This window comes from Salarias fasciatus, chromosome 4, assembly GCF_902148845.1.
Source record: "Salarias fasciatus chromosome 4, fSalaFa1.1, whole genome shotgun sequence".
Taxonomy (NCBI): Eukaryota; Metazoa; Chordata; class Actinopteri; order Blenniiformes; family Blenniidae; genus Salarias; species Salarias fasciatus.
Window position 1 is genome coordinate 12960641 of NC_043748.1, and position 20070 is coordinate 12980710.

A 20070-nucleotide genomic window follows, 5' to 3' on the forward strand; every position below is an offset into this window, starting at 1 on the left:
TCCTCCTCCTCATCATCATCATCAGCCTCTTTAACCTCTGCTGTGTGCCGCAGGGTTTTGGCTTTGTGACATTTGAGAACAGCGCAGACGCTGAGAAAGCCCGAGAAAAGCTCCACGGCACGCTGGTGGAAGGTCGTAAGATTGAGGTAATTTTCCTCTCTCTCTCTCTCTCTCTCTCGCTCTCCCTTTCTTCTCTTTTTGTCTTTTCTCTGTACTCCCATCGTAATTCTGCTTGATCATGACTGCCAGCTAGCTCCCATCCTCCCTTTAGTGATATGCTCTGATGCAGCCCACTGATATCCCACTCCCTGGTCCTTTTGCAATATGTTTTCCTTTTTTTGATTAAAAAAAAGACTTTCTTCCTTGTTTTGTTGTCTCTTTTTGTCTTTTTTTGTGGTGGGAATGTTTGGGGGTGCAAGAACACTACATAAGGCATGCTGGGTACTTTCCTGCAGCTCTTTTATTTCTTCACATTAACTTATTGCCTCTTTGTTTTTTGTTTTTTTTAATTACTCCACTGATGCACAACTCGTTGCCACGCTGGTGTTCACAACTTCTCATGCAAACAATTGGAATGACGTTTTGTGTGGCGCGCACCGGAGGGCACGAGAGGAACGCAGTGAAAGGATGATGCATGGCAGATTGCTGTCAGACGCTCCTTCCCCACCTTTTTTTTTTTTTTTCTCCCCCCTCCCTTAGTGTAGATATCCTTCTGTGTTCCCCTCTCCCGGTGCTGTGGCTAAGCGGTTGTGACAGCTTCTGGCTCCTGATGCTACAGCAGCATGCTGGGAATCACAGCAGCACTGACGCATGCTCACTTGTATGGACGTCGGGATTCTGTCCGATGGAGGTTTTCATGTTCGTGAAGTGCTATGAAGTTGTTGATTTTATTTATTTATATTTTTTTAAGTGTGATCACATTTTTTTTCATGTTCTTCTGAAGCATGTGCTGAGATTTTGAGAGCAGTTTTTTTTTTTTTCCTCTTCTTTGATTTTGATTGGGGGGGTTTCAATCAGCCACTTATCCATATCGGATCACTTGACTTAAGCCACTGTAAGCCAGGATTTCTGCATGGGCTTACTGTGTGTATGTGTGTGTGTGTGTGTGTGTGTGTGTGTGCGGGCGCGGGCGGGTGTTCTTGTACTGTGTGTGTGCGTGTGTGTGTGCGTGTGTGTGTGGATTGTGTGCGCGTCAGTTGCTGCATGATGGATGAAGCCGGACCCTTTCAGTTCCGCTGCAGTGTGGTTGAGACTGAACGGCAGCCACCCTGCATCCACCGGTACAACATCCTCCCTCCGCCACCTCCACCTTCAGTCAATCAGCAAGCTGAATGGATACTGATGGAGCCTGTTTCCCCCCCCCCCCCCCCCCCCCCCCCCCCCCCCCCCCCCCCCCCTGCATCAAGTCCCCCAACTTTTCGTATCGATCCTGTGTTTTCTGCAAGTTTTTTTTCTGTGCATGACGTGGGTCACTCCTCCCGAGCAAGCGGGTCTTTGTTGTTTTTCCGTTGTCTCTTTGCATGTGCTCTGTGGTGACTCCAGTAGTGGTGGTGGTGGAGGTCTGTAGCCAGTCACATGTGGGCTGCATGGTGGGCCGGCAGCAGGAGTCTGCGGAGCCTGTCTGTTTATGGTGCATGGGGCTTGAAGAGACAAAAGGCTGGCGCAGGACAAAACGGATTTGTGTTTATACATTCCTCCAGCCAAGGAGAAAGGGGCCGACCACTTCTATTTGAGGCAATGCTCCCTGGCTGTTCTCCTTACTTGCAGATGTTGCTGCAGCTTCGAACGGTCACACGATTTCAGAGTTTGTTGAACTGTATTTTTAGAGATAAAGATGGGATATCATGTTATGCTTCAGAAACTCTGAAATATAGGCCTCCTGTTTGCCATTGTGAATACTTTGCTGTTGTGTGTGACTTTACAGTGTAATGCTCCACTGGCATGGGTTGAGTTGATGTAGCTGAGGACTGAGCTGCAGACAGCTGGATGTCTTTTCCTCTCGTGCATGTTTATTCTTTCTGTTAATATAGTTTTGCTGATGGGACTGTGTTTTTTTTCTTGTTCAGTCAGCATGAAATGAGTTGCACCTGAGTGTCTGGTAGTCTTGTTCCACTGAGTGAAAACAGGCTGGATAGTTGAACTCTCGGTATGATTTCTGACTGAATGATTTATGAAGGAATGCTGGGGCTTTTTTTGTTTGTTTCGGTGCATGCCAATAGAAGCGAGTTATTTCTCTCCTCAGAAAAGCTGACAGTGTGCATGTATGTCGCTCATGTGAAAGAGTGTAGAAAGAGAATTGTTGTACTGAAAGTTCCACTGTTACTTCTCTTTGTCTGGAATAAAACTCTGCGCTTTGAAGAAGTCAGTTTCCTGTACGCTTCCAATGTATCCATGTAAGTGGCCCAACTACAGTTCACTCTGTCTCTACCTGCTTCTCTGTGATGCCATCTCATCACCATTCCTCCTATATATAGACCATAGAGTCCTCTATGCCTATATATAGCCGCGGACCGTGTGTATTTCAGTACGCACACGCAAACATGCACACAATCATCTCCGCCCATCCACGGCTGTCCCTGTGACTGTGCGTATGCCCTAACATGAAGCATTACCCACACATAACATTATATTTTCAAAGGAGGACAGCGTTCCAAAGCCAACCCCAACCATCTACTCTCATTTTTCCTCGTTTCACTCCTCTGCTGTTCACCGGCCGCTACACAAAGTGCATTAAAGGGTCCCAACATGGTCTCACCGTCACCGAGTGTGTGCCTCTTTCAGTTGGAAGCAGTGCATCTGCTAACTGAGATATTTACCAGTGTTCTACCGCTGGTGTGTGTGTGTGTGTGTGTGTGTGTGTGTCTTTGTGTGTGTGTAAATGATTTTATGGTCACACAACGCGACTACAGTTGTAAATATATCGTGACAGTTTAATTGTCAGCCTTGCGGAGGACTTGTCAAGAATAGATTGCTAAGGTTGAACAGGTTAGAGATAAAAGCCGGAGGGGCCAGGATGAGGAGGGCTGGACGTGTGCTGAGGAGAGATAATGGATTTGAAACCAAAAACACTGTTGTGAGAAACTTTTAAGCCTCGTAGCTCAACTTCATCCAGTTGTATGGTCATTTCTCCGGCATTTTGTCACATTTGCTTCAACCGTCGTGTCTGTTTACGTGACAACAAGCCACTGAAAACGGCTTTAAGAAAATGCTCTCAATCTGTCTCAGGGGAAAACACAACTTTTTAAAAACGCTGCTGCACCAAATACAACTTCCAGAATGTTTCTTTATATGTTGCTCTGCTTTAAATACAACCGTCTGTATTGGATTCCTCAGATTTTTCTCAAATTTTTTGGCATCTATTTTTTTTTTTTTAAACACATACCTTCATTCACCTCGCAGTGAAAGCCAAGTTTTTTTTTCCCCCTAATAAAACACAGGTGTCCTTGGGCTTTGAGCTTGCTGATAAAACAAGATGGAGACTGAGCGGAGGATTTTACTGATCACTCGGCTCAGATTGCAGGAGGGCTTTAATAGAGGGTATACATCTGATTTAATCTAAGTCCATAATGTCACACATTTAACAGTCAGTTTCAATTTTATAAGCTTATTAAATTCTGTAATTTCAACCTGCTTTTGCAGAGATGTCTGGGGAATGGATCCACGGGTGTAGGAGAGCAGGGAAACAAGCCTCCGGGTTTTATTGAGAACAGGTGGTGTCACCTTGGTGCTCGCAGTACTTTGGGGTAATATCTCAGCCGAGTTAGCAGCACAGACCTGCACTGCTCTAAACAAGTAATTCCAACTTGATTCCAGTTAAATAGGTAAGAGAGAGAGAGCATCCTCACTCATTCCCAGAGACCATATTGGACCCTCCAGGCCCTCATTCACCAGCTCCCGCTCTGAGATTGTGTGTTTGCGGTCGATCTGTGTTGCGGGAGTGTTACGGGAAGTGATGGCTCCTCCGCAGCGCAGAGTTTTAGTCAGATACTTCAGCGTGGACTGGCTTAGGTGTGTGTGTATGTGTGTGTGTGGCATAACCCTGCATGCAAATAGAGGCGGGCGTTTGGGGAACTGGGGGTGTGGAAGGGAGAAAATGCCATCATGGCTGTGTGATGGATGTGTGTGGTGGAGAGGATGAGGAGGAGTCGTGCCTGCGGTTCTGCATGCCCGACCATGCATATTGTCATCAGCCGGTGCTGCCGTCGCCACACACTCCTCACACTCCTCTGTGGGGCTCGGCTTGGCCTTCAGCTCATTCGGCCTTCAATCAGTCGTTTCCACACACACACACACAGACACACACACACACACACACACACACACACACACACACACACACACACACACACACAGACATAGTGAATCCTTCCAGCGGGGACGGTTTGATTTCACTGATTGAACTTGATTGTGGGTTCTTGGATTGGCCTGAGTTGAAGGTTCACCTGCCTCCCTTTGCTCCTCCTTTCCTTCCTCCTCCTCCTCCTCCTCACCCCAGATTTTGAATTGAATTGATGCTGTTTTGTCATCGGAGCTTTTCTTTTTTTTTCTTTTTTTTTCTTTTTTGCATGACAAAATGAATGAAGGACGATGTAAATGTTTCCACGTATGCGATTTCTACGCCGTGTGTGTGAGAATGAAGAAAAGCCTGATAAAAGAAAGTGGCAAAGACAGTTTGCACTTTGCCCGTTTCGGCACTCTTTGTGATCTTCCTTTGTGTGTCGACTCCATTTCTTTCTCTCTCATCCTCTTCTCGCCAGTCACGTCCGTCTTTGTCTCTGTGGTTGTTTTTCTAATTGTGACACTCCGCTTTATTTGTTTTACCTGTCATCTCTACCCTATTATTTTTAGTTTTTATCACCAATCTCCTTTTTTTTTTATTGTTGGACTTCTATTTAAGCTTGTGGTGACTGGTTAAAAAAAAAAATCCTAAATTGAATGGTGGCTCTGCCCACAGGCAGCTTCCAGACACACTCGTCTCGTTGTGGATTAATGTTGCCACACAGGAATGAGATTTTTTTCTCATCTAACAAGGACGATAAAACAACCTTTCCTCTGCTGTTATGTTAGAGTGGTGTGAATTTGTATCTGCTTTTTCCTACTCTTTCTGTGGAGATGTATACTCAGTTTTAAGGCTATTTTTCTTTCTTTTTTTTGGGGGGGGGAGGGGGTGTTAAAGGCAAGGTTGCCCCATATCTTCATGTTGACTAGACGACGGGTTCCAGCGATGGTCAGAGCATCCTCTCACATTTCTTCCTCCTCCTCCTCCTCCTCTTCCTCTCATGTTGTGCTCTTGGGTGTACCACTGCTGCTGTCAGGGGACAACGGGGGAGGGGTGGTGGTGGTGGAGGTGGAGGTGGAGGTGGGTGGGGAGGGGGGGCATTCAGGTTTCTTTTGTTCCTGGGATTATTTGTTCCTTTATTTATTATATTTTTTCTGTTTCCCTGACGACTTCTGTGTGTTGTTGTCAGTCTCCACGGTAACCACTCGCTGTTTCTGCGGCAACGGTAAGTTGTGTACAAACATCTATCACTGAACTGATCCCCCTCTCCCCTCCCCTCCCCCACCCGCCCTTGATACGGCCATTAGATGCAGTTTGATCATTTTCGTTATTATCACACATTTTGTTTTGTTTTTCGGTTTTTCAGGCACATGCAGTGTTAGTGCCCCAGAAAACAATATTATGTAACTGTACAGCACAGTATCACAGACACACAGGCAGATGGACACAGCATCTTTCAGCAGACTGGATCCTCCAGCAGTAATATCTTGTGTACCCCCCCTCCCCCCCCTCCCCAACCCTCCCACCACGTCATTAACACCTCACTGGGAATGACCGAATGTAATCACCCTCCTCTATGCAATGACACGGCTCTCTACAATCCATCTGATTAATTCTGCATCGGACTCAATGTGTACAGTTTTCATCCTCTCGATTAATAGAAATCAGCAGAAATGATACGAAGCTTTGCTCCCTGTTGCTGCCTTGCGATTGCTTTTGAGTGAATGCAGAGCTGCGGGGCAAATAAGGCTGCTCTGATTTTTGGAGGGGTTTTTTTTTTCCTTTCAATTCATCGTACTGACCTGCCTGCTTTTGGCCCACTACATTTGTCAATTTTATTTTATTTTTTTCCTTTTTTTTTTTTCGCCCCCAATTGGACGCAGCGTGCATTTGAAAAGTGTGAGCCAACACATCACAGATGTAGGGAAGGAGTTCATACAAGTTGAAGGCTGTTGCTCAACATGTGGCCAGCCGGCATGTTGGCACGCCGCAGAGCAGACGGTTAAACCTCTGCCTGTCTCTCCTGCCAAGACAAAGGCGGGACATCTCCAAACTAAACTAACACGCTGTTATGCTCTCAGATGCGTGAAACTGTCATATTCTCATAATTGTATATGCATCTGGAAACGAAGCTGTACTCCATATCTGGTTCGGGCTGCACTAGTTCTTCAAAGATCCTCTTCAAGAATGATTACCGTGAAACCTTCATTTTGGGATTTACTAGATTGGGTTGCACCTTTAAAACTTTCCCATCAGTGTTGAGTAACTCCATAAACAGGCTGTTTGAAGGTTTTTTGGCACAGCCGTTTGATAATTTGAGGTCTGTTATCACGCGTATAAATCCATTCCTTCTGATTTCACTGCTTTTTTTTGTGATTGTCGCAATTATTACTTGGTTATTGTGCCAGTTTTACCAGGACAAACTGATTTGTTGACTTTACTAATTTGAAATCGACACTCAGGGAAGGAATTACCTGGATTTTATTTTCTGCTTCTCGAAAATGAATCATGTGTTATGCACATTCTAACAGCCACAGCAAAAAATGTTTGTTGTTTACTTGCCTTTTTTTTTTTATTTAATTGCCTACAAAATGTGGCCTTCCCTAATGTTGTGGAAGTGGTTATTGTAACTCTTAAACTAGACAGCAAAACAACTCAGAACCACAGACGTCATTAACAAAATACTGTCTGAATTCAGGCAATTAGACCATTTCCTGTTGCTTCACAGTGGGAAAAGTGTCCAGAGATAACATCTGTTTATATTGAAATTCTATTTCAATAATTCAGCAAGAGTAGCTCAGAATTGGTCTAATCATTGGTGAAAAGGCTTTTAAAGAATAACGCTTTTCTTTATTAAACCCTCTATTTTTCATTAAAGCAAATTCTTTCCTTGAAGTCCATTTGACTCAACATGGCCTTGAGTCTGAACTATAATCTTTAATTGTTCACACTCTTACACATTGATTTTATTCTACAGATGGTATTTTCATTTCTGAAGTGACTGAAGGACTTCAGTAACGGCACAATGACGAAGATTCCTTTTATTTTTTTTTTTATGCCCGGCTTCATATGCAGCTCTGAGTTTCTTTACAATATAGATTAGCGGTTGAAGACTTGTGAAACATGCAGAGGTTTGTTTGTGTGGTTCGTCTGTTTGGTGCAACCCTTTTCCTAAAAATGACACTTGAATAGAAAGCGTGACAGAATGAAGAGCTGGTGCAGCCGACTCCTCCAAATCAGCCAGTGCTGTGTCACCATATGCATCTCTAAACCGATATGGGGTTTACCTTGCTGTTTTTTTTTTTGTTTTGTTGTTTTTTTGTTATTTTGGGTCTCTGGTTACGCTGTCGTTTTGTTTTCCTCTTTTGGTTTGGTCTTCTTGTAGTGGACTGTCTGTGCATTAGTAGTCGTAGTAGTAGTAGTCGTAGTGGTAGTGTACTGGTCTCAGTTTGTGACACACAGTTTCAATGCCTGGCATAGTGTCTCATGTTTATTTTGTTTTTCTCCTTTTTTGGGAATGAGGACTGCTCCCTCTCTCACTCTCCTCTCTCTATCTCCTCTCTCTGCTCTCTCTCCTCTCTCTGTTCCCTCCATCCTTTGGTGCTCTGTTTCTCAACCCACCACACATAATGAGATTTTCAGGAGAATGGTCACCAAATCTAATTGCTTTATTTGAATGATGCACCTTGGTATATATGTTTTTTTTTTTTTTTTTTTCTCTGTACTCGTTAATAGTTTTTTCTTTTCGTCGTGTGTGTTTTGCTCATGTGGATCTCTCTCCCCTGTCCTCCTCTTTGTCCTCACTTCATTGATGCGTTCTCCTGTTTTTGTCGATGGACTGGCTCTGTCTCTTTACGTCTCACCTGCATCCCGTCCTCCGAACTGACCCGTCCCATCCCCGTCTCCTCTGTGTTGATGTGGGAGTGCTCCGGTTGTTTTGATTGGTCTCTATGCTGCATCCGACGCTTGCTGATTGGCTGATTCTTTCTCTCTCTCTCTCTTTTTTTTTCCGTTGAGTTTGTTACTCACTCTTGGTCATGTGATGCGCCCATATTTGGCTGCGTGTAATTTCTGTGTTTATATGATTATTAATTTTGTTGAAGAAATGTTTTTGCACCCCTTCTTTCTCTCCTTCTCTTTTGTATTTTGTTGATTTTCTTTTTAGGTATGTAAACCCCACAAGTTTGGTTTCATATGGAAATGTGACTTAATTTCGTCTGTTTTTTTGTTGTTTTGTTTTTTTTTTTTTCCTCAATTGTCCAGGCTGGACTGGGAGGGCAAAAGTGGGATGAGAAATGATGAATGTTTTATTAATCATTAACACTTTGGACTTGCCTTCCATATTGGTCTGTTGATTTGCATGTGTTCAACCTGTCAACCAGTTTCATGACTTGCACATTACACACGCTCACACACACTCAACAGTTTGATTACCATGTTCAAAGAAATCAGTAGCTTTGAGAATTTTTTTTTATACATTTAGCTAAAAGATACAGACAGCATTTAAGCATTTATGTTGGCAAAATTTCACTATTTTCAGCTAGAAAAATTAAATATGGTAGATGTCAAATCAATAAATATTCCCTATACACTACTAATCCCCACTATCTCTTCACACATTGTGTTATTTGCAGCAATATGATGTTTGAATGTCACTCGTACTGCATGTTAAAAGGGTTAATTTAAAATATCTGGTAAGTTCTTTTCATGTAATTTGCAAGTATCGTAACTGTTGGCTTTTGTATCAGTCTTATCCTTCCAGTTATCCTCACTATGCTTACTTTATATCAGAGGTGTCAAACATAAGGCCTGTGTTTTTGAAACACCTTTTCAGCACATATCTTTGCCACATCAAAGAAAAATGTTGAATTTAATTTCGTAGCACTATTTAATGGCATATTTTACCCGTCCAGCCCACTCAAGACAAAATCAGGACGTTTGTGGCCACTGAAATAGAATGCGTTTGATTAATGAAGTATTTCAGAATTTTACAGGAACTGATTTTCATCACGATCTGTTTTATGTAAAATGAGAATGGATTAAAAAAAAAAATGGTGGCCCAGAGCAGAGAGTCATCAGCATAAACTACTAACCTCTGCGTCGTTAAAGGTAGTTACCACTCAGCTCGGCACCTCGGGACTCATCCGGCCCAATTTTCACCGCGTTAGAGAATTTAAAATTAGACTCATTAACTCGATTTAGATTTTCGACTGTTTGCGCTCAGTCACTGGCGGACAGTTGTGTCAGATAGCCAGCGAGCGAAAAATGAGGTAAACCTCATTTCCATCTGAATGAAGCTCCGCAGATAAAGAACATGACTCACCGAGGGAAGCAATGGGAAACACACTCTCGGCCCTAACGGCCTTCTAAATGGGAGTGGGGGGCGCGCACGTGCACACGGGCACTCTCATTCCTCCGTCCTCCTTTGTCGCACACAAGCACACACACTCTCTGCTCATCTAACCAAAAGGTCATTAATCTTTAGCTTGCCACACAGTCGAGTGTGCGACCTCACCAAGCACGCTCGGACAGTGCCGGTTATTACGGAGAGCTGAAATCTCCTTCTCTTAAAGCCCATCAAAGGAAGATGAAGATAGATCAAGGGACCGCAGTGGGAGCCTTTGAAGCTCAGAGAGGAGACTTTCAGCCATCTTGGATTTGAAAAGGCCTAACCGTTAATGTGAAATGTCAGCGAGCATGCACAGTCCACGCACACCGGACTTAAAATGACACAATACTTTCACCTGAGCATGCCACAAAAGCAGCACAGCTTAGTTTCCTCTGCTGTGCAATCCCCCCCCTCCATCCCCCCGAACCACCACCACTACCTCCTTTATGTGCACATCTGCAGCCAAACCCCCCATGGCACCCCAGAGCAGCTCTCCATAATGAATCACCAAATCTCTGCTGGGCAACTTGCTTTTTATTGCATGATGACTAAAAGACAAATTCCCCCCTTACAATCTTCACAAACACGCACGTTGACACAAAATACAGACGCCACGGAGAGAGTCAGCGGCCGTGTCACCGGTGAAGCATTGCACCGCCGCCGCTGATGTTTTATTATTCTGCAGAGGTGCATGTTCCCGTACGAGTGTGCGCAGCATTTAAACGTCGGATGTCAACAGAAGCGGGTTTTTCTTTCTGCTCCGATGTCGTCGGGAGTGCAATTCGATCATAAAAAAACAAGGTTACGGCACAAGCCTCGCATTCCGGGCAGAATTATTTTTGAAAAATGCGAATTGGCACAACTAAATGGGCCGTAACTCTGAATCACGCCGGCGTACTCAATGACCCATTAACAGTAAATGAAGTGAAAAAGAAAAAAGGAAGAAAAAAAAAACCATCCATGTCAGTTGAAGCTGATTGTAGCAGCAGACATGATGAAAACACAACACACACACACTCGCCTTGGCCTTGTGATCTCCATTTGATTGTGTGTGCTGCTTTCCTGTGTCGGAGCTGTTGTGTCTGTGCCTCTGACGGTCTGCTCCTCCATCCCCAGGTGAATAACGCCACCGCCAGGGTGATGACTAACAAGAAAATGGTCAGCCCCTACCCTAACGGAGAGGCTCTCAGCACGCTGCCCTATGGTAACAGCCGCAGTGACGCGCACTAACAATGCCCGTCTAATGATCCCAAACAGTGTGGGCACACAGGGAGCAGCGGGCGCCGTTCCCTCTTTGTCTCTGCTGCGCGTTTGAAACACAAACCTGCTGCAGAGTGCAGGCGGACCTGAATCTAACATCCGCTCTGCAGCGACACGACGGCCTTGTACTCGTGCTGCTCGTGTGTTTGTCAGTCGCACTGAAGATCGATGAACAGTCGACGAAGCAGAGTAAACGGCGTCGGGACAAGTGTTGGAAAAATCTGGTTTTCATGAAACAATCATCATCCGTTTAAGGGATGTCAAAACTGGCAAACAACTCTAAATCCACAAGAAGAGATTTGGAAGTGATAAACAAACAAAGCTGTTCCTCAAAAAGTAGCTGTTCTTCCTAAATTTTTCAGAAAGGCCGCTGTAGTTTTAGTGAGATGAACCCAACAGAGTGCAGCAGTGAAACATCATTGCTCGGTTTTTCAGTTCTTTTGTCAAGGGTTTGGCGATCTGTGACTATATGACTTTAATATTATTAATTTCAGTCATTGTAACAGCACTGTATTGTTCTGTTCTCTCTTATTGTCATGTTTTTAATTCAATTCCCTTTTCTATATTAGTTCTATTATTAGCACTTTGTGACCATTTTTCATGCATTAAGTCTGAGGAGGGTTTAGTCTGACCTTGTTACGGAAAAAAGAACCGAACTAAATTGTTCGCGATAAACAGGTGAGGTAAATGTGAACTTATAGTGTTTTTCTTGCCCTAAATGTGCCGTGTGTGACCTGAAAGAGTTTGACACGTTTGCCTTATAGTTTAAGTTCATCGTTATTAGGGAATGCAGACGCTAACATCACTGTCTAAAAGATTAGATATAAATGGGGGATAATGCCTGCGTGTTCAGTTTTGCCAACACAAAATACACACCAGTTAAATAATCATGAAATAAGATTCATGCTGTTGAAATTCTCTCTTCAGGTTCAGCAGACGTGTTTTATTAAATTTCCTCTTTCCTTCTGTGTGACCATCAGCAGGGTGGAAGTTGAGCCCCATGGTGGGAGCGGTGTACGGACCCGAGCTCTACGCAGGTGAGCTCGCCTCCACTCGACTGTCCACGTCCACAGAATGCACAACTGTTTTATTCATATTCCTGCGGCGCTTGTCCTGCAATTTCTCGTCTTTCCATTCAGTCCCAGGGTTTCCGTACCCCTCGGCCGCCGCTGCAGCAGCCACGACGGCGGCGGCGGCGTTCCGCGGCGCCCACCTGAGGGGCCGAGGCCGGCCCGTCTACAGCGCCGTGCGGGCAGCGGTGCCTCAGCCCGCCATCCCCGCCTACCCTGGGTGAGAAGATCTGCCTCCCCGCAGACGGCAGCTGTTTCCCTTCAGCCGCCTCGTGGCTCCTGTCGGGTCTCCGGCTTTTACAGCGAAGCGGTCCGGAAAGAGAAGGATGAAAAAAAACAAAAAAAACAACAATCTGTTGTGTTCGGTGCTTAAGTAAACCTATCGAGCAACACCTCGCGAGTCACACTCCAAATTCCTGTTTGACCAGGTCGGTGTTTAACGCAGCTGTGCTCATTCAGTCTGAACACGATTCACACTTCAGGCTCTCCGGCGGCCCAATTGGCTCATTGTCAGTCATTTCACCGGCGCTTCAGCCCAATATGACACGCTGATGGGATTGCACCATCGAAGGCTCATTTGAATAAACACACAGATACCCAGCAACGGCGCATTAGCATAAACACACACACACACACACACACACACACACACTCACAGTCCACACTCAGATATGCTGCAGTTTACCTCGATTAGTTTTTTTTTTTTTCTTCTTCTTTTCTGAACGTATTAATCCCCCGGTTATGTTTACCGTGCATGCTGTTGTTGCTGTGCTGTGATGATTGGCTGTCGGGGGAAGGGGAAGCGACTGCTGCGGCGTTCGGATCAAGGCAGCACTGACTGGTTAACCGTCGGCCGCTTGCTACGACCACATCTGAATTCAAGCTCAACAACGAGAAATTGGGGGATGCGGGAAATACCTTATCCATATCCGCTCCACTGAACGCCCCCCCCCCCCCCCCCCCCCCCCCCAAAAAAAAAAACAAAAAACCCCATCTCCTTTAGACATTATGCAAGTCAAAGTGGCCTTTATTGCTTTAAGCTTCCAAGTATCTGGGGAACAATAGCAGCTAATAGTCTCATTTCAGCCCAACGATCCCCATGTGTGTGTTTATTAAAGTTTCCAGTCGCAGTCGTGGAGCTTAAATGGAAGTTGTATTTCCTCTGCATGCTGCATGGGTGTGAAATAACTACTTTTCTCTCTTTCTCTCTCTCTCTCTCCATCATCCTTTTTTTTTTCTTTTTTTGCTGTGTTTTGACCCTCCGTCCACTGTTTTTTTGTGTTGGGACTGTGCACTCCCCCCCACCACCACCATTCCCTCCCCCTCCCTGAATCTGCCCCCTCTGCCCCGATGTCCTCCCTCTCTCAGCGTGGTGTATCAGGATGGGTTTTACGGAGCTGCAGACTTGTATGTAAGTAAATCCACTTCCAGCCAACACATCATCTCTTTTCCTCCCCCTATCCTCCCTCCCTCACGACTCTCCTGCTCCTTGTTTTTTTTTTTTTTTTTGTTGGTTGTTTTGTTTTTTTGTTTCCTCTGGGGGTGATTCTGCATGTGCGTCCAGTCATGCGCTGCACAGAGCTGCCTGCATATTGGTGAATCCACGATGAAGAGCTGTCGAAAAGCACAACATGCCACAAATTTGCACAAAAACCTTCCATCATACCAGATGGTTCATGCCTGAAGGGTTTTTTTTTTCTTTTCTTTTCTTTTTCTTTTTTATTTTTTTTTGCTATGTGTGACAAAAATGTGGGTTTTGTACACTGGGTCAAACTCGGCGGCACTGATTTTAAAATAAAAATACGAGAGTTAAAAAAAAAAAAAAAAAAAAAGAATCAACCCAGCTGTGACAGCACGGTGATAGGATGGAGGGTCTCGAACACCACTACAAAGGCTGCTCTGTAGGCGGATGCGGCAGAGTGCAGCAGAGTATGAGCTTGTGAAGAAGCGTGTGTGTGCGTGCGTGCGTGTGTGTGCGTGTATCCAGGTTGACAACGGTTGTTTCTGTTCTCTCTATAGACTAGTGTTTCAGGACTCAGTCCTTAGTCCCAGATTGCCTCAGGTAGGGTCATCTCAACACAAAACCAACAGTGTGCATTGTTGTTACTACTCCCTCTGATCTTATGAATCACCTTCCGATCTGGAACATGTTGTCTTTTTAGTTGTTTATTATATATCAGAAAAAAAAAAGTACTACTGCTTTGAATTTTGCTTCGTTTCTCTACTAACTCACTGAAATGTGCACTTTATTCCAAATGTTGGAAAGGGGCTTTGTTTGTTTTGTTTACTAAACTACTAAATAATACTGTGTGCATATTTTTACCAGCCTGTTCAAAAGAGAGCCTGATCTCTTTTTTTTTTTTTTTTTTTTTTTTCCTTTGTTGGCGAGTTTTAGAGGAAAATGCTTCCTGACTGTAGTTTTTTTTTCCTCTTGTTGGCGAATATAACGAAACAGCTTCAGTCAAATGTTTGCACACACTTGTCAGAGACACAAAAGGTAAACAAGAGAACCGAATCCTTGTGAAAGTCAGTAGTTCCGACGGCTTCGGATGAGTTTTAATTGAATGTAGAGAGACTGAAGGGCGCTGTCATGCGGAGCCTTTTTATTGCAGCTCGCTCAATTACCTTCTGTCACCGGATGTGACCGGAGGTCAACCAGCAGGGCTCCATCCGTCGGTGTGAATGACCAAGAGGGATCACACCCGGCCATTAAATCACAAATACATTCAGGTGCAGGGTCGTTTGAGGAGCCGAATGTGAGTGATAACAGTTTAACATCGTTTCAGCTCCACCGTGTCGACCGCTAATGGGATTAGATCTCAGTTTGTGTAATGAACCGGTCAGGATAATCATAACTAAGAGCATTGATATGTGAATAGTTTGGCCTCAATTATAAATCATCGTGCTGAGATATAGGTAAATTGAAAATAGATGCGAAAGGGGCTGAGAAGTCGAGCCCTGTGGGACACCTCAAAGAAGAACATTAGTTTTAGACATAGAACATACTGACTCTTAAATTTTAGTCAGTAGCTCCACAGGTTGTCAAGATGGGATTGAATCTTTGTTGTTTCTGATCAGTCATTAATCACTTCCTGTTGTAAAATGATCACTGCATCGAGACGTCTCGGTTGAATCCCCTTCATTTTAAAACCTAGAGACTCGTTAGATGGCGAGGCAGAACAAGACAGGAAACATAAACCTGTTGTAGGAGCAGCAGCTGCCGACATGCTATTCATGAATGCTTAGAATAAATAATTTTAATGGAAAATCCAGCGTTTGTAATTTATAGGTCATAGATTTATTAATGGGCTGCACGGTGGCGTGGTGGTTAGCGCTCTTGCCTCACAGCAAGAAGGTCCTGGGTTCAAATACCGGCCGGGGCTCGGGGCCTTTCTGTGTGGAGTTTGCATGTTCTCCCCGTGTGTGCGTGGGTTCCCTCCGGGTACTCCGGCTTCCTCCCACGGTCCAAAAACATGCATGGTAGGTTAATTGGTCACCCTAAATTGCCCCTAGGTATGAATGCGTGAGTGAATGGTTGTCTGTCTCTATATATGTCAGCCCTGCGACAGACTGGCGACCTGTCCAGGGTGTACCCCGCCTTCGCCCACAGCAGCTGGGATCGGCTCCAGCCACCCGCGACCCCGAAAGGGAGCAGCGGCAGAAAATGAATGAATGAATAGATTTATTAAGCTTTAAATATTTGCAATATAAGTTCAATGTCGTTGAAATTTCGTGCAGAAAAAAGTTCATAGAAGATGTGCACATATCAGAAATGTTACTGGAGACTCTGTCAGGTCTCAAGGCAACAAGATTACACTTTTTATATCGAAACGAGACAAAAATAAAAAACCCTGACCCTTAAAACTCAAGCTTTATATTCCGAAAAAGACTCTTCTTACTGAAGGGTTGTCTGGCGATGAGACGAGACTGAGGCGGCGTCATTAGTCCTACATGATGACTGTGCTGCGATTCTCTGCCAGTGGAACTCGTGTATTGTGAAAAGTGTGTTAAAATCCGTCCTGACAGCCTCACACAAAGCAGCGGAATAAGGTAACAGCATATCGATCCTGTGGAGAAAAGCGAGATGTTACAGCAGCCGAGGAAGAGTGTGAGCGGGAGGACTGGAGCTGCGCTCTATTTTTAATTCCCGACACATTGGATCTTCAAGATGTGAGATATTAAATAAAGTTGGAATTGATCATCAGCACTAAATGAAAAGTTCTCTTTGCAAGCGTCTGCAAACCGATGACTGTGCTGTTTTTGTTTGAAGCTCAAATTGTTCCTAAATTGGAAGCGATTAGAAATCACTGTTTCGGATCATTTCTGTCAATTGGGGAGGCTCCGGTCTCGCAGTTGAAGTCGGCCAAGCGGAGCGACGAGCCCAAACTGAGAACACGGTCTCTTCCTGAATTAACCGCCCCTCGCAGGACGATCATCGACGCATGTGCTGATCAGCTGCTGCATGCAGGCGTTCCTCTACCTCCTCTTTTCCCAGCACTCACCCAGACAGCCTGGCTCTCTGACCCCTCCCCCTCCCCCTCCTGTCATAACCCTCGTCGTCCCCCCCCCCCCCGCCCGCCAATGCTGTGTGTCCTGCAGGCGTCTCAGAGGATTGTGGGAGTGTTTGTGTCGTGCTTTGCCGTTCCTCAGGTCCAGATGCAGTGGGATGGTGCATTTCTGTTTTTGTCATTCGGTCTGACTTGTAATGTTTGGGTCATGCATGCAGATCTCAGCGCCGGGCCACATTATCATCCTCAGTCTAGACTTGTGTGGGTGTGTTTGTGTGTGATTTTTTTTTTTTCTTCTTCCCCTACATCTTCCTGTTTTTCCCCTTTCTCTACATCCATGTGAAAGGACACAATTATAACAACATACTGTTTTGTTTTTTAACTGACTGTCACTACTGGAACACTCCAGCATCCATTAGTCTTCAGATTCTAGTCGTTCTCCTCACATATCTCTTCATTGCTCAGATCCTCCGTCCCGAAAACGCTGAGGTTCCTGTACGACCTCGGCCGTGCGAGCAGTTTGTCTTTCTGTGTTTTTACCCAAACCTCCAACCTCCCCGAGAGCAGCGATAATCCAATCTAACTCAACTTCGACAGTCCAATTTCTTCCCTCTGTCTCACTGATAAAGCATTTCTAGTTCCACATTCAGCCACACACCTCCTCTCCCCATAGACAAATGCAATATACTGACGGAAGCTGTTTTATCTGTTGTAATAAATTACATTTTCTTTGCAAATACTGAGAAAGTTTTTTTTTCTCACTTTTATCTAATGCATTATACGAGTGCATTGCTAAAGAAAATGAGATATTCGATGCTGGAGTATCTTTTTTTTTTGGTCTCACTGTCAGATTATTGCATCTGTGGATATGTGGAGTCCGTCCCTCTCATGCACACGCCTTAGCTCAGGTGTTTCCTCCTCCAGAGGCATGTGAGTGAGTCCTGTGGTATGTGTGTGTGTCTCCAGGGAGGCTACCCTGCCGCCGCCGCCGCTGCCGCCGCCTACCGCTACGCCCAGCCGGCAGCCGTAACCGGAGCGACGGCCGCCGCCGCCGCCTACAGCGACAGGTGAGGTCAACCCAGGACGCTCAGCCACGGCGGGGCGCGGCCTTCTGGGACAGGCGTCAGGATTTTCTGTGCTTTCAGGGGAAAAAAACCGGAAACACAAGAATTTGTTTGCAAAGCTATTTGAGAGAATATTGAATAATAGAGAAACGCTCTGAGACAGAATTCCTGAAAACAGCAAGAAACTGAAGCCGTTCACTACAGCCGTAACAGCATTTTCCCCATTTATACCCAAAACGAGACGAACGCTTTCCGTTTTCACTCACTTCTGCTCGACACAGTGACTCCTTTTGATCGTTTTCTGTTGACCAAACAGAATTTTTACTTCAGGCTCGTCAGCAGAGAGCACATACCTGTGAACATGAAGCGTGGAGCAAAAGTTCTGCTCAACAATACAAAGGAGGCGAGCAAATTTAAAAAATTGCGGTTTTGTTTTTGAAAACATTCTCTCAGGCCAAAGTTAAGTTGAAACCGGTTTGGCGTCGATATGATGAGCTGTTATTTTCCCAGACTGGGCTCGCTTCCAGCGTCTCTGATGTTAAATTGGCCTGAGAGCCGCTGGCCGCTGTCGGTCTGTCCTGGTTAAATATCCAGATGTTTGACTAAAATTCTGTGGTTATGGTTTAACCCAAACCCTGCTAGCTTGATTATATCTTCTCCATCGAAACTAGTACTGTTTGTGCTGGCGTGTTTGAGCTCATGCATCATGTGACACAGTGAAAACTGGGTGAGGAAAACTGCTAAAAAAAATAAAAGAAGAAGCTAGAACCAGGTTTCACCCTCAGAGGTTCGCAGTACATCTTCTCAGCAGCTCCAGTATTTATTGTGATCACAGGGCAAATACAACAACTCGGTGAATACAATGCGCAGGTTGTTTATTTAACGTCAGACTTTGCACAGCGGCTGAATGACAAAGCGCCGAGGCGGGACTCTCCGTGAATTCACATGAGCTGGCCAAAGTGTAATTCTGGATATTCGCTCAGTCAACCGTGAAGCAGGAAAATGGAAATAAATAGAAAAAGAGCTGCGGTGATAAAGACTGCGGCCGCCTCTGTTGCAGAAAAGAAGAAAATAATTTAATTCTTTACCACATAAAAAGAGTTTCTTTATGGCTTATAGTCGCACACATGTATTTTTACATCGGAGATGCTTCAGGTGTCTTTATTTGAGTATTTATGACAAAACTTTGTTTCTAAACACACAAGTCTTTCCACAACAACAATAATTGAATTCCATAGTGTTTATTTTGAAGCTTGGCTATTACCAGAGTTTTAATTAAGAAAAGATTTTAATCAGGCGTATCAAGCAGTGCTACAATAACAACACTTCCACACAGGAGTTATGGATCAATAAAATTAGAAAACCGTTTTCTCATTGTGCTTTTTTTTTTTTTTTTTTGCTTGGTTACATTTCACAACCTGCACTTGTTTACCTTTCCTGAAGTGAAAAATGTGTATGAGTTCTTTTATTGAAGTCGTTTTTAGTGCCTTTAGTGAAGAATCTGAGCACTCGAGACAAATCAGGCCGAAAGTAACTGAAAGAGAGAAGCTGTGTCAAGAAATGAAGAACGTTCGGATCACAACATGTGCAATTTATACGACTTTTTAGCAAATTAGCAACATGTGACAGTGGAAATGAAAGTGCGTCATCTTTCTTCTTGTATCACATTAAGGATAAAGGATCTTGAATGTTCTGAGCAGATGTCAACAGGCTGTTGTGTGTCGCTTGCCTTCCCAGTTACGGCCGGGTGTACACCACGGATCCGTACCACGCTTTAGCTCCAGCTGCTGCTGCTTACGGAGTGGGAGCCATGGTGAGTGAACCTTCACACCAAACATCCACAGTATGAGCGAGTGTCTGCAGGTTCACAGTCCTTCTCTAATTGTCAGGACAGGAAGTGTTTATTTTCCTCCTTCACACGCGCCGTTGTCTCTTCTGTGTCTTTCAGGCTAGTTTATACCGGGCGGGATACAGTAGGTTTGCTCCTTACTAAAAACCACAAATCACACCCAAGGAATTTCACTCGGCTCCCAAACCCACCTCTCTTGTCCAGCTCCTGGTTTGGCCGGAGCTTCCCTCCATTTTTCAGCAGGCGGACTTTAGCGAACGACCCGTTTTTTTTTCTTTCCTCCTCCATGTGGTTCAAGACGTCATTGCCACATCATCCACTCAGACTGTTTCTGTATTCTTCTGTCTGTCGCTGACATGGAAACAATGACACGGAAAGAAAAAAGAAAAAAAAAAAACTGCCACACGTTAAAAAGCTGGAGCCTGCTACTCTGAACTACCGGGGCACAATTTAGGATGGTTTTTAAAAAAAAACAACAAAAAAAAATTAAACTAAACAAAACACTACGGGGACCTGGAACAAGAGAGACTGCTTTTCCTGCGTAGCCCTGCACAACACTACAAACTCTCTCCAAACTTTCTCTAAACTTTCTCCACTGCCCGATCAGCCCTCATCAGACCGACACACTCGAGTTTCCCCAACAACTTTGTT

General features: G+C 44.7%; 1 protein-coding gene across 5 annotated transcripts in view; it reads left to right on the top strand.

Moving 5' to 3' along the window:
• LOC115387146 (RNA binding protein fox-1 homolog 2-like) overlaps positions 1-19911 on the top strand; it is a 50394-nt gene extending 30483 nt beyond the window's left edge. For 3 of the 5 annotated variants that reach the window (XM_030089744.1, XM_030089746.1, XM_030089747.1), the window contains 7 exons: positions 54-146; positions 10785-10872; positions 11909-12218; positions 13367-13409; positions 17473-17573; positions 19308-19383; positions 19519-19911. In XM_030089744.1, the coding sequence (XP_029945604.1) occupies positions 54-146; positions 10785-10872; positions 11909-12218; positions 13367-13409; positions 17473-17573; positions 19308-19383; positions 19519-19563 (756 nt within the window). In that variant the 3' untranslated portion in view covers positions 19564-19911. The remainder of the gene's footprint in view (positions 1-53; positions 147-10784; positions 10873-11908; positions 12219-13366; positions 13410-17472; positions 17574-19307; positions 19384-19518) is intronic. The other 2 variants (XM_030089745.1, XR_003931344.1) reach the window with 2 other exon arrangements.
• The last annotated feature ends 159 nt before the right edge of the window (positions 19912-20070 follow it).